This window comes from Notolabrus celidotus, chromosome 6, assembly GCF_009762535.1.
Source record: "Notolabrus celidotus isolate fNotCel1 chromosome 6, fNotCel1.pri, whole genome shotgun sequence".
In the NCBI taxonomy this organism is placed as follows: domain Eukaryota; kingdom Metazoa; phylum Chordata; class Actinopteri; order Labriformes; family Labridae; genus Notolabrus; species Notolabrus celidotus.
In genome coordinates this window covers 38,032,603-38,046,379 of record NC_048277.1, presented here as the reverse complement: position 1 = coordinate 38,046,379, position 13,777 = coordinate 38,032,603, and the positions used below count along the sequence as shown (strand labels likewise).

Genomic DNA, 13,777 nt, shown 5'->3' with positions numbered 1-13,777 from the left:
CCGGTCCAAGAGAAGCTGTTCACTGGCAGCTCTAAGCACAACAGAGGCCACCTGACAGAGCCGGCAGCCAGCAGAGACTCACCTCAATGCCTCCAGAAAGCTGCTGTATGTGTCCTGCATGCAACCCAGAGAAGGGAGGCAAAAAGCCGAAAATAAAGTCTGCAGAGTGCTTCACCTAGGCAAGATAAAACGAAGAGTTCTTCTTCTTCTGTTTTATAGTTTTTATATCAAGGCAAAGTTTGGTTTAAGTCCCTGTTAGCATCCATAACCCACACATTCAGCCACACTCGCATTTCTACCTCAATGAATGTCCAACATTACAATTGGAAAAAAGCATTAGCACTTTGTTTTTTCACTGTAATCTCTCTCTGTCTCAGACCTGTTGAATCTTAAATCTCACAGCTCCCCCTTTCTCTCCTCCCATGAAAAAGAAAAAAACAAGACAAAAGCATGAATGCATAATTAATATAGTGAAGCTGCATTTTTAATTGTTGCGGGTCTTCAAAGTTGCCCGTCGTCATTGTCTCTGGGTTCAGGGCCGGCTGCTTCCGATGGCAGAGCTTCTTTCAGGTCTTTAAGGGCCAGAGCGCCGCAGAAGCACCGGCAGACAACGGCTCCAAGCTCGCCTCTTTTCTCAGGGTGTCTGCCCCGCACAATGGACTTCCTTAGCCTGCACACAAAAGAGGCTGGCGCATGAAAAAACAGCCAAATTCAATGGCATTCCTCTCCACAATGCGCTCTGAGAATATGTGCTTGTCCCTCTCCTTCTCTCTCGCTTCTCTTTCAGCGCGGGGTGATGTATTGGGATGATGTGTGAGGACTAGGAAGTGATTTATATAGCTCTGTCAAAATGAGAAAAAAAATTGCATAAAAGTGAGAATGGAGGCGACTAAACACAAACCAGGATCCATGTCTTCTAACATCACTCCAGACGCCAAAGAAATGGTGTAAAAAATGAATGAAACCAAAGTCTATCGCCATGAAAATACTAACTTTGAACTACACTCATGACCCTCAGAGCACAATGAGATTATCAGGGATGAGTTATTTCTTTGTAGTGAATTCTAGTTCCTGAGTTCAGGTCGGATTTTGTGTCCTCATGTCAGATACTGGAGCAGGATTATCAAAGACACAAACGTTTTCTGGTGAAGTTGCTAGCTTAAAGAGCTAAACGGCTATGATCAGGGTTTAATGTTTATGCCGGTGTGTGAATGCTTCACTGCTCTTTGAGGTAGTGTTAATTTCGTCAACGAAATTATGACGAAATAGGTTAGTCACCGACTAATTTTTTCAAGACGAAAACGAGACTATGATGAGCTAAAGTGTATCACTGATAATAAAAACTCTGACAAACATATGATTAGTTAGAAAACTCTAGGGGCGGACCGTCGGACATTCAGACTCCATGGCTGTTTCCGAAACGGCCTGCTACATACTACTTACTAATGTAGTAGGCAGTAGGTATTGCCTACTACATACTGCGTTTGAATTTAGTATGTAGTATGACTGTTCTGTCCGATCTGTCATGCAGCATGCTGAGCCAGACTTCGCTGGATTTCCGGTTTCGGAAAGCGGAAGTAAACAATGGCGAAGCCGATAAATAAAAAGCTTATTTAGCATCCATTTATGATTTAAAAAGTTAGGAAGTGGTTTATATGTAATTTGATAACTTTCACAGCACCCAAAAACGGATTTCCTCCCGTCAAAAAATGAGGAAAAAGAAAAAGCAGAACGAGCGCTGTGCATTATGGGAAACAGTACGCGAGGAAGACTGGTCCGATGCACACTGAGATATTTTCCCGAATAAGTAGACATCCGGGGAGTTTTGGCTTACTGCAGATTTTGCTCTTGTTCACATACTACTTACTACATACTGAATTTTGGACATATCAGTACGTACTGCTAGTATAGTAGGCGATTTCGGAAACAGCCCATGTTTCCCCCTGTGCTGTGCGTCTTTAAAGATGGCGTGATGACTTCCTGTGACAGGCTGAGTTCTTACCTGAGGGGCTCAGTGTTAGCTTGGTCTCTACCTGCAGCAGGTGTGGTTTATGAACCAGCCCTCCTCACCTCCATGCATCTGTCTCATCTTCATTGAGGATTTTTACCCCCCGGTGTGCGTTAGTGACAAGCTCCGCGTCTACAGCTTGATTTAATCCAGTTTGGTGAAACATCAGACACGTTTAGTAATTTTGGATCAACTCCTCGTCATCAAAGATGCAGATGCATTTCAGAGTGCCGTGAACTGACTGTCTGTCCAGTGCCTCTGTCGCTGCGAGGTGCATTCAGGGACCGTCGTAAAAGTGCCAAGTAACAGCCCTTATATTGTGTCCATGGCATTTTTATTTTAATCAAGAGAATCAAAATATCTTCACAGTGGTCAAATCAAGAATGTTTTCTTTTTCCTTTTTTAGCCTTTTTAGAGGCTAAATCATTTAACTTTAGATGTTACACAAAAGTGTTAAAAGAGTGAAATATTGACTATTTGAACACTTGGTAACCCTGATACTGATATCTGATCAACTACATGAATTATTTTAAAGAGAGAAAATGTTTTGGCAAAAATCAAAAACTAAAATCTGACTAAACTAGTGCCTGACTAAAACTAGACTAAGACTATAAAGGGCTGAAAAGACTAAAATGGGACTAAAACTAAAAGGCATATTCGTCTAAAGACTAAGACTAAATCTAAAATAGCTGCCAAAATTAACACTACTTTGAGGAATAAAGAGTTAAACCGTGTGCATATTTACATAATTCAGACATTCAGTGGGACGCCACAGCTCACATCATGACACCGGGGCTGTGACGGGTAACGTTAAACTGGTACGTCTGCTCAACTTTTGTAAGCTTACGTTTAAAAGTCGTATGAATAAGAAGATCTGTATTCATTCATCCATTTGCTTCTGCAACAAATTAGATATATCCTGATGACGGTGCTCATGGGAAAAGGAGTCTTTGTCCCAGGAAACACTCCCAATTTCGTCCAAAAGGGGTCACCAGAATCAACACGACATTAAAGTTCCCTCAATGGGCAGAGCTGCACTCAAATTTCCCAGCTTCCAATCTTCTTGTAACTCACAATTAACAGTGAAACTGAGACTCAACAAAAACAGATGAAGAGGCGGTCCTTCAGGGGATGTAGGGGACCAAGAAATGACAGCGTTTACTTTGCAGACAGAGCTCTCCTTTTCATCTGAACATACGGATGCTTCTCAAGTTGCTGAGTGGACTGGAAAAGGCACGGCACAGAAAGGGGGAAGAGTCTTTTGAGCTGGGCGGAGGTCAGGTGTGTGGAGTTATTTAGTGAAGGTGAGAAGTGAAGCACCTTCACATCACAGAAGACAGAATTAACCCCGAAGTTAGCTCGCTGACCGCTAATCCTGCCCTGTAGTGCAGGCCTCAGACGGGGTGACATTAGCTCCCCTCTCACATCCTGTGTGTGAAGTTGTATTGGGTGAGGAGGGGTGAGGTTTTCTTTTTTTTTTTTTTGAGGGGGGTTTGACGGGGTGTACCACCATTGTCGCACATTGAGGCCCGTTGGCATGCCGGCCTGCAGCTTACCACCCTGAGGCTGCTGGGAGCCACAAAGGGCCACAACGGAGGGAGAATCCAGCCGGGTGAACGTCACCAACACCCGCTGCCTAATCCTCCTGCCCCGTACATCTGCTGGGGCCGGTTTCAAAAGCCAGACCCCCCCCCCCCCTTTTTTTCTCCTCTAAACCCACCCCACCTCCTCCCCATCATGCACCACCTCCTTTCTTTCCCCTCCCTGTTGTACTGCAGCAGGAGAAAGGACATGCTTTTGTAGTGGCCCATAGTGTCACACAGACACAAGACCTGAGGCTGCCAGTCGTCAAATAGAAGCTCTCTCTCTCTCTGGGCTTTTCACAGCACTCACTTTGCTCATGTCGACTCGGGGAGAGAGAGGGAAACTCTTATTTTAGCACGTGAAAGGGCTCCAGACGGGGACACGAAGGCCGGCTCTTCACATGGGACACAATTGACTTTGAAAGCCAGCGTTTCTCTGAGAGTAGTAGGGAGTGTTTGCCGGGATGTTGGCATCATGTTTTAATTGAATTCGACTGTCAGCAGGTCTCAAAGGGGCTCGAACGGGCTTCATTATCAAAACGCTCTTCTGGGATCCTGTTGAAGCAAACCTGGGACAAACAAGTCACTGGCTTTAAGACGCCGCTGTGATTATTCTGGATATGGTGGCAAAGGTGTGCTGTATCGTCAACAAATCAAAATGATGACCTCTTAAAAAATACAACATGCTTTGAGATCTAGCTTATCTGACCACGATGACATGCCTCTGGGAGTGGGTGTGAACTCTTTGGGTATTCTAGTGTAGCAAGCTGCTAGCAATAAACGACTTCCAGGCAAGGCTTCCTTTTCTGTGTAACTTGTGAAGCAACCTTGTGTTCAGATCAAGCGACAACTCCCAGATTTGAAACATGAAGCCGATGCGCAAAGTGCATAAAAGCAGGTTTCTCGAGTGTCCTCCTGAGGCTGTCTGCACAACCAAAGAATCCCCACCAGGGGTCGACATATCGTCAACCGTGGCCAATTACCAGAGCAGGGATTCACAATTAGGCAAATTGTTCTGTATTAGCTTTTCTTTCACTAACTGCTGATGAAATGAATTGGTTAAAAAGTGAGCTACTTTGGCTCTGCTGCTGGTAATGATTATTAGTTCCAAATATCGGTTATAGTCCCTGACAAACCAACATCGGATGACCCTAATCCCCATAAGGTCCTATATTACAGCGCCTATTTTTGCAGGGGGAGTAAACATGTTAACAGGCTCATTCAAAAAATGGTTTAGCCATGATAGCCTTTTCCTCTATCTACACATTCTGTACACAATTCTTTCTATAACTGATACATTTAGAAGAAATTAGGGCTGTAAATTTAGCATTATTAGGGGTGTGGGTGAGTCAAGTGACAGGCGGGCATGTAGCTGTGTACCAGGAGTCCAGAAGCTCACCTTAACTCCAGCTCTGTGAGATTTTCTCGCCTAAGTTAGCACTTCCAACATGGTGACCGCCATCATGGGGCTTCAGACACCAATGAGTGACGTCTGCGTGTAAAACAGTGTGAGAACAAAAGTGAAGTTAAACACGTCTTACCAGATGTAACATATGCAAATAACCCCCACTGTGGCGCCGTTAGCCTTCTGGTTTAACGTTCACCCCATAACGTTGAAGTCCTTGTCCGTGCTCTCTCCTCCGTCAACACCCACCGGTTGTGTTTTCAGAACGCAGCACGGAGCAGGACCTCCGGAAAGCTGGAGTCGTGACCAAGGTTTTCCCGTGGTAATTACTGAATCAAGGATTCTCCTCCTCATCTCCTCATCCATGTTGTCTTTATGGTCCTCTGACCTGTTGACTCCAGGCCTTGCTCAATGTAAACATCATGATACAATGGGAAACAGAAAATGTTAACATTATATACAATAATGCAAAACAACATTTACATGTAGGAAAAGATTAAAATTACAAGATAAAAGTGAGCAGCTTGTTATGAAATGGGCAGAGGTGTCAGATCAGACCAGAGTCTGGAAAGTGGGCTGTTAGCTAGAGATGCCAGTTCACTTCCTGGGCAGCACTCAGATGCCCTTAAGCAAGGCACAGAACACAGAACCCCCCTCACTCTGACATCTCTCCAGTAGTGCATGTGCTAGATCATTAAAACATTAGTGTGGTCTAATGTCCTGTGATGTTGAATAATCTATGGTATATGAGTTAATCTGAATGAATGTGCAGATCTTGTCATGAGGAGGTGAAACATGAGGTGACAGAGGATATAGGAGAGCCAATGTCGCCCTCTTGTGGGGGTTATGGAAACTGCGGTTTGGCTGAAACTCACAAATGTCTACACTTCATAGATTTTGACATGTCATTAATGACCACATATTTTTATTTTAAAGCTTGTGTAACATTAAAACATCTCTGTTTGTTTGAATTTGAAAATGAGCAGCCCAAATAAGGTCTGCTAGTTTCTCTTATTATGAATCCTTTCTATAATCAGTAGGTTGTAAATGTTCTCCAGTGATAAATATAATCTTTGCTTCTTCTGCTGTAGTTTGATCAGTTAAATATTCTGTCACATCCAGTAAAGTTGATAAACAATAATTAAACTCCTCTCAGCGTAGCTCTGAGGGGAGGAGAAACACTGGAAGAGGAGGAACTTAAACTTCTGTTTTCTCTGAAATCAAAGTAAAAGTCATTCTGAGTCACAGCAGAGCTGCAGTCGACACAACCTTCTCTCTAAAGACAAACTGAAGCTTCTACTGACAAACTCTGGTGAGTACACGGCCAAACAAACCCAACAAACACTTACTAACTTTCACTCTACATTTTTTAACACTTCACAATGAAACAGAGGTGAAAACAGAACAACAGTGACTGAACTTAGACGAGTTAGATTTACACTAAATGCAGTGACAGCTTTGGCTAATCTCAGCTACTTTTTTCCTCAGCCACACTTTTTCCGAAATGTATTTTGTCCTCTGTGGCCGACATAAGTCTCCAATGGATATTTTAAAAACCTTGTAAGCTATCTTACTGAAACATGTTGTACCATGAAGAGAAAGTCCTTTCCTGTGAGCTGTCATTAGTTTGTGTCTTTCATAACATGAGGTCTGCCTTTTCAGAAGCCATCGCAGCAAACACATGTGCGGAGGTCAAGAGAGTGATTTCCACTACAGAGTCATGTCTGTTTTTAATGCAGTGCCTTCCACTACAGAGTCATGTCTGTTTTTAATGCAGTGACTTCCACTACAGAGTCATGTCTGTTTTTAATGCAGTGACTTCCACTACAGAGTCATGTCTGTTTTTAATGCAGTGACTTCCACTACAGAGTCATGTCTGTTTTTAATGCAGTGACTTCCACTACAGAGTCATGTCTGTTTTTAATGCAGTGACTTCCACTACAGAGTCATGTCTGTTTTAATGCAGTGACTTTCACTACAGAGTCATGTCTGTTTTTAATGCAGTGACTTTCACTACAGAGTCATGTCTGTTTTTAATGCAGTGACTTCCACTACAGAGTCATGTCTGTTTTTAATGCAGTGACTTCCACTACAGAGTCATGTCTGTTTTTAATGCAGTGACTTCCACTACAGAGTCATGTCTGTTTTTAATGCAGTGACTTTCACTACAGAGTCATGTCTGTTTTTAATGCAGTGACTTTCACTACAGAGTCATGTCTGTTTTTAATGCAGTGCCTTTCACTACAGAGTCATGTCTGTTTTTAATGCAGTGACTTCCACTACAGAGTCATGTCTGTTTTTAATGCAGTGACTTTCACTACAGAGTCATGTCTGTTTTTAATGCAGTGCCTTTCACTACAGAGTCATGTCTGTTTTTAATGCAGTGCCTTTCACTACAGAGTCATGTCTGTTTTTAATGCAGTGACTTTCACTACAGAGTCATGTCTGTTTTTAATGCAGTGACTTCCACTACAGAGTCATGTCTGTTTTTAATGCAGTGACTTCCACTACAGAGTCATGTCTGTTGTTTAAACAGTGCTGCCTCAGGTCCTGAAGACCAGGCCCATCAACTCTTGGTTTTGCACCTTGTCCCTTTTGCACAGAGGTGTCTCCAGATTGTCTGAATCCTTAATGATGTCATGTACTCTGAGGAACATTATTCTGAAACGTTTCACTAACACAGTCTCTCACAGAGTGGACAGCGGAACTTCACTCAAACTTCTGTTTTGATGTGACCTTTCTCAGCAGCACAGTCGAGACTCTTTTTCCCTTCAGTTTTTTAACCGTGCTTTCACTGAAACATTCTGGACAATACCAAATTATTTGAATAGCTTCTCCTTGTTCCACAATTTAAAAAAATAAATAAATAAATAAATAATATATATATATATATATATATATATATATATATATTAGGGATGCACCGATATGAAAATGTTGGCCGATACCGATATCCGATATTAATATTTCTGTTATGTCCGATAACCGATATTTACCGATATCGATATATGTTAGAAAAAATAAAGTTTCTGAGATGACAAAATTTTGTACAGACTTAAAATCATGCAAACAGAATTCTTGAATGTCTTCCTTTATTTTCAAAAGGTGTTTCACTTCTAAATAAGAAGGTTACAGGGCTACCATAAAACACAAGTAACCAACAGTGTTACTTTTTAGCAACCCTCACAACTTGTAGCAAGTGTGTAATTAAACCCCTCAACTCACAAAACTCCTGTGAGAATGTCTGGATCATAAATTACAAAAATGATCATAAATCAAAATAAAATCCTGACAAAGTTACCTTAACAAACTTACCAGTATTCATGGCAACTAAGCATTTATTAAATTGCAAAAAAAGTTTTAAGCTCCACTGCATTTCAACTCAAATCTGTGAAAAGGCTAAATCAAAAACATGTCCTGACTGTCAGTTCCAACTTGCACTGTAATTTTCAAGTAAATGTCCCAACACTGAAACAATGTTTCCACCAAGCAAACATAAAAAACACTATACAGGTGCAAATTAGTGCAAGTCAATTTCAAGTCCTATCTATAAAAATGCTAAATCAAAATATTAGAACTGTGACATAACTAACTCAAAAGACATGGTAGTCTGTGTACATTTACCAACTTAAAGCAGCCACAATGTACTCAAATTAATGTCCCAAACACTGAAACAGGGTTTCCACATGACACTGTAGGTTAAAGTCTAGGCCTCCTTCATCAGCAAAGGCAGGTTTTTTTTGACAAAGAGAAGCATTTCTGCTTTCTCACACTGGATCCTGTTCCTTTTTTCATCAACAATGTGTGATGCAGCAGAGAAGAGACGTTCGCTGTCCACACTTGTACATGGAGCTGAAAGGTACTTGCATGCTGCTTTGGCCAGGGCAGGAAAGCGAGACAAGTTGCTTTTCCAATACTTCAGTGGGCTCTCATTTCTGGGGATGGGGGCCTCACTCAAATAGCCATGCACCTACAGAAATGTAGACAAGTGTATTACTATGTATGTCTGATAAATTACCAGCAATCTGGACATTACAACATTTTCCTCTTAAGAGCTTTGTTGAACTTTGCTCTGAGCAGATGACCAGTGCTAAAGGTCGACCACAAGAGGGCAGAGAAGCATTACTAAATACGGTATTTCTTAACAATTAGTTTTTTTTTATTTAATTAAATTGACTAGTAACTCTATAGAATGTACAGCACATTAATAAAAAATACAAAATCATTACACAAAGGATTCTAACAGGCTTCATTATTTGAATAAGAGACAGGATCTGATAAAACTATACCTGCACACTTGTGCGGCTCGTCAGGCCTGCGTGCTGTTCCATGATCAAGTTTTCCTCCAGAATTTCATCATACATGTCAAGCAGCGACTTTCCACCCTCGTCGCTTGTTCTTATCTTCTTCTCTTGAGGTTCTTCTGTGTCCGGTGTCTCCGTAGTTCTGTCGCTGTGCGTCATTTTGTCCACTTGCTTCTGGAGCATATTTACAGCCGCTTGCTTGGTGACCGTGTCAAAATAACGGTCTTTGTACCTAGGGTCAAGGATCGTTGCCAAGTAGTAAAGCGGCTCGGAGAAAGCGCTTCCAAATCGCTCGTTCACAGCTTCCAGTAGAGTGCTCTTTGCTGTGCCGACGCCACTGTCTGTGTCAGCCGTCTTGCTCAGCAAACGTTTCAGCGCCACAACAGAGGGACTCACGTCCGCAGCAGTAGCCAAGTGTGAGCTGATCTCCCTCGTTAATTGTTCAAATGGAGTGAGAAGCGTGGTCATGTTTTCAACGAGGCCCCACTGATATGCGCTGAAACAAGCAGGCAGCTCATGATCTGCTCCATACACACCAAGTGCGCGCTTCTGATCCAGTAAACTTTTCATCATATAAAAAGTACTATTCCACCTGGTTGTGACATCTTGTTGTAGCATCTTGGGTTTCATGCCTAACTCTTGCTGTATGATTCTCAGTCGAGAGGTGGCGAGTTGAGAGTGGCGAAAATGTCCGACTATTTTCCTTCCAATAGCCACACAGTCAGAGATGCTCCTCTGGCTTAACACTCCGTTATGCACTGCTAGCTGCAGCGTATGAGCCATGCAGCCCAGGCTTTTAACGCCGCACTCGTCCATTGCCTTCTGCATATTCCGAGCATTGTCGCGAAGCACAACATGCACATTGTCTTTTTTAATTTTCCACTGAGCAAACATGGAGTCAAATGCGCTAGCGATGGCAGCCCCAGTATGCGATCCTGCAAACTCTTGTGCATGCAAAACAGCTCTCTTCATTTCAAAGTTTTCATCAATCCACTGAGCAGTAAGGCTCAACATACTCATCTGACTTACGTCCGAACTCCATATATCCGTAGTGAAACTAATGTCAGTCACATTGTCCAACAATTTGTGGATATGCGTGGCCACGACTTCGTGCAAAGCAGGGAGGGAAACGTCGGAAAAGTAGCGCCGACTTGGAAGGCTGTAGCGGGGTTCAATATGCTCCATCAACCGCCGAAATCCTCTGTCCTCCACTATGGAAAATGGCTGGTCGTCAAGAGCAATCATTTCCATTACCTTATTCGTTATTGACCTGGCTTTTGCGCTGTCCTTGGCAAATTTCTTGGTTTGGTCGAGTACTTGCTGTATAGGGCTCCCAACTGCGGCTGCTGCTGTTGTTTTTGCCTTCTGGCTAACGTTAGTAGCGTTAGCTTCCTGCCATTGTTTGTGAACTTCTGGATGGCGGTTTTTCAAGTGACATATTAAATTTGTTGTGTTGAATGACTTGACGCGGCATCCCCCTCGCATTACCTCGACTTTGCAAGTGTTGCATACTGCTTTTCGAGTATCTTCAATCGACACCGTAAAAAACGACCACACCGCTGACATTTTTTCTTCCTTTTAGTTTCACTCCCCACAATTCCGTGTTGCAGTGTCACTGTCACATGCCCAAACAGATACCACATGGCCAAATCCCCCTCCCCCTCCCGGCACACTACACAAACAGCAACTAGACGGAAATAAACATCGGTTGTTAATATCGTCCCAATTTTACTCATCAGACCGATGCCGATATGTTAAAAAATGACAAACATCGGCCGATACCGATATTAATGCCGATATATCGTGCATCCCTAATATATATATATATATATATATATATATATATATATATATATATATATATATATATATATATATATATATATTATTACTGTACAACTTGTTAATCTTTCACTTTTTTTCCTGTAGAAATTGAAGAAATGTCTGCTGCCAGCTGTGTTCATACTGAGGATCAGTTCCTGTGCTCCATCTGTCTGGATCTGTTCACTGATCCTGTCAGCACACCATGTGGACACAACTTCTGTAAAACCTGCATCACTGATCACTGGGATGTTAAAGTCCCATATGATTGTCCAAACTGTAAAGAAGTTTTCATCAGAAGACCTGAGCTGAAGGTCAACACCTTCATCTCTGAGATCGTCGCTCAGTTCAGACAGTCGGCTAAACAGGAAGCCAGCAGCAGCAGCTCAAAGCAACAAGTTTCCAAACCAGGAGAAGTTCCCTGTGACGTCTGCACTGGAACCAAACTGAAGGCCCGGAAGTCCTGCCTGGTGTGTCTGGCTTCTTACTGTGAGACTCACCTGGAGCCTCACCTGACAATGACAGGTCTGAAGAGACATCAGCTGATGGACCCCGTGGAGAACCTGGAAGGCAGGATGTGTGAGAAGCACAACAACCCGCTGGAGCTGTTCTGTAAGAACGACCAGATGTGTGTCTGCATGATGTGCACTATCTTAGACCACAAGACACATGATGTTGTTCCTCTGAGAGAAGGATATGAAGGAAAGAAGGTCGAGCTGGGGAAGACAGAGGCTGAAATTCAGCAGATGATCCAGAAGAGACGACTGAAGCTTGAAGAGTTCAAACAGTCAGTGGAGCTCAGCAAGAAGAATGCAGACAGAGAGATGGCAGGAGGTGTTCAGGTCTTCAGCGCTCTGATGGAGACTGTTGAGAGACGCCTAAATAATCTGATGGACACGATCAAAGAGAAGCAGAGAGAGACGGAGGAACAGGCTGAAGGCTTCATCAAAGAGCTGCAACAGGAAATCTCTGAGCTGGAGAAGAGAAGCTCTGAAGTGAAGAAGCTCTCACGCTATGAAGACCACCTCCACCTCCTTCAAAACATCACGTCCCTGAACGCTGCTCCACCCACCAAGAACTGGACTGGAGTCGGAGTCCATCCACTTTCATATGAGGGGACTGTGGTGAGAGCTGTGAAGCAGCTGGAGGAGACGCTCAGTGAACAGATGAAGAAGATGTTTGAAACCAAGCTGAAGAGAGTCCAGCAGTATGAGGTGGATCTGATTCTTGATCCTGATACAGCACATCCTGCACTCATCCTGTCTGATGATGGAAAACAAGTTCATCACAGTGATGAAGAGAAGAATCTCCCAGACAATCCTGAGAGATTTAGTTACCATGCTGTTGTCTTATCAAAGCAGAGTTTCTCTTCAGGCAGATTTTACTTCGAGGTTCAGGTTAAAGGGAAGAAAATGTGGGATTTAGGAGTTGCGAGAAAGTCGATCAACAGGAAGGGACAAATCACAGCAAGTCCTCAGAAGGGTTTATGGATAATATGGTTGAGGAATGAAAATGAGTACAAAGCTTGTGCTGACCCGAGAGTCCGTCTCTCTCTGCAGTCTGGTCCTGAGAAGGTGGGTGTGTTTGTGGATTATGAGGAGGGTCTGGTCTCCTTTTATGACGTTGATGCTGCAGCTCTGATCTACTCCTTCACTGGCTGCTCCTTCACTGAGAATCTCTACCCATTCTTTGAACCCTGTCCTAATGATGGTGGTATAAACTCTGCTCCTCTGATCATCTCTCCTGTCCGTCACACTGAGTAGAACCACTACTTGATTTTCTACACAAAGATTTACAATCATTTAATGTGATCAATGTAAATGATTGATGGTGTTAATACATTTATTCAGATTCAGATCTATGGGGACCTTTTTATTTTTACACGTCTCCTGAATTTTAAATGTCTCATTACTTCTGACAAATACATCAAACCAATGTTACTGTATTGATCAGTTTAATCATATTGATCAATTAGTCCTCATCACTTCTTTACTTCCCTTCAAGACAGTAAAATCAACTGAAAACATTTACTCAGAAGTATTTATACTCATCTTGAATGTCTGTCTGCTAAATCTAGAAGGTTTTGATTCTCTGATCGAACACACATCACTGAAGATCAGTCAGAGAAACGTTGTGTTTGGAATGATTCATTTATTTTGTAGATTTTATTTTAGTGAGTTGTAAAGTGATCAATTTAACCTTAATATAAGAAGATGTTTCTTTAAAATACTGAAGAAAAAATAAAAGAGAAGCCTTCAAACTGCTGCTGTGGTCGTATCTGAATGTTTCATTTGATTTCATTCATTTAGAGAGTGCTCTTCAAAGATCAACGCCACCAGGTGTCACACAGCTCATAGACCATTTCTTTTATGATTCTTGTGTAGACAGGATTTGATTTCATGAAACAAAGAGCTGTAAAATTCAGTGTTTCAGACGTGCTAAGATTTAGTTTCCTCTCTTTAACGAGTCAGAACACATCCAATCATTTTACCACCATGAAGATGGGGTTAAGTGTCCTGTGATCTCTCGATTGAGAGATGGCTCACTCTACCACTGAGCCAAGTTGCCCAGTTGCGTTAAGTCAGGTTGGTCCAATCATTTCATGGATACAGAGTGAAATAATGTGAAATGTCTCTTTTGTTGTTTTCTTTTTAAA

At 42.4% G+C, this 13,777-nt stretch overlaps 2 protein-coding genes and 1 long non-coding RNA gene across 3 annotated transcripts; 1 reads left to right on the top strand and 2 right to left on the bottom strand.

Annotated features, from left to right (window-relative positions):
* Positions 1-462: 462 nt before the first annotated feature.
* Positions 463-5,269, bottom strand: LOC117815079. Its single transcript, XR_004631687.1, has 3 exons — positions 5,246-5,269; positions 4,991-5,083; positions 463-842 (listed from the first exon to the last, which is right to left on the bottom strand). It is a non-coding gene; the product is annotated as an uncharacterized LOC117815079 (long non-coding RNA).
* Positions 5,270-6,177: 908 nt separating this feature from the next.
* LOC117815078 (E3 ubiquitin-protein ligase TRIM21-like) lies at positions 6,178-13,380 on the top strand. Its single transcript, XM_034686753.1, has 2 exons — positions 6,178-6,308; positions 11,230-13,380. Exon 2 carries the CDS (start codon positions 11,241-11,243, stop codon positions 12,882-12,884), a length of 1,644 nt encoding a protein of 547 aa, XP_034542644.1. The 5' UTR covers positions 6,178-6,308; positions 11,230-11,240; the 3' UTR covers positions 12,885-13,380.
* Positions 8,052-10,876, bottom strand: LOC117815076 (zinc finger BED domain-containing protein 4-like). Its single transcript, XM_034686750.1, has 2 exons — positions 9,286-10,876; positions 8,052-8,966 (listed from the first exon to the last, which is right to left on the bottom strand). The coding sequence occupies exons 1-2, from the start codon at positions 10,864-10,866 to the stop codon at positions 8,703-8,705; spliced, it is 1,845 nt and encodes a 614-aa protein (XP_034542641.1). The 5' UTR covers positions 10,867-10,876; the 3' UTR covers positions 8,052-8,702.
* Positions 13,381-13,777: the final 397 nt, after the last annotated feature.

What these genes read in the sequence shown, in the direction of transcription:
- LOC117815076 (XM_034686750.1), bottom strand. Translation starts at nt 10,866, where the DNA reads ATGTCAGCGGTGTGGTCGTTTTTTACGGTGTCGATTGAAGATACTCGA. An exon ending in CGAGCCGCACAAGTGTGCAG is followed by an intron (nt 8,967 to 9,285) that starts GTATAGTTTTAT and finishes ACATTTCTGTAG; the next exon opens with GTGCATGGCTATTTGAGTGA.
- LOC117815078 (XM_034686753.1), top strand. Translation starts at nt 11,241, where the DNA reads ATGTCTGCTGCCAGCTGTGTTCATACTGAGGATCAGTTCCTGTGCTCC.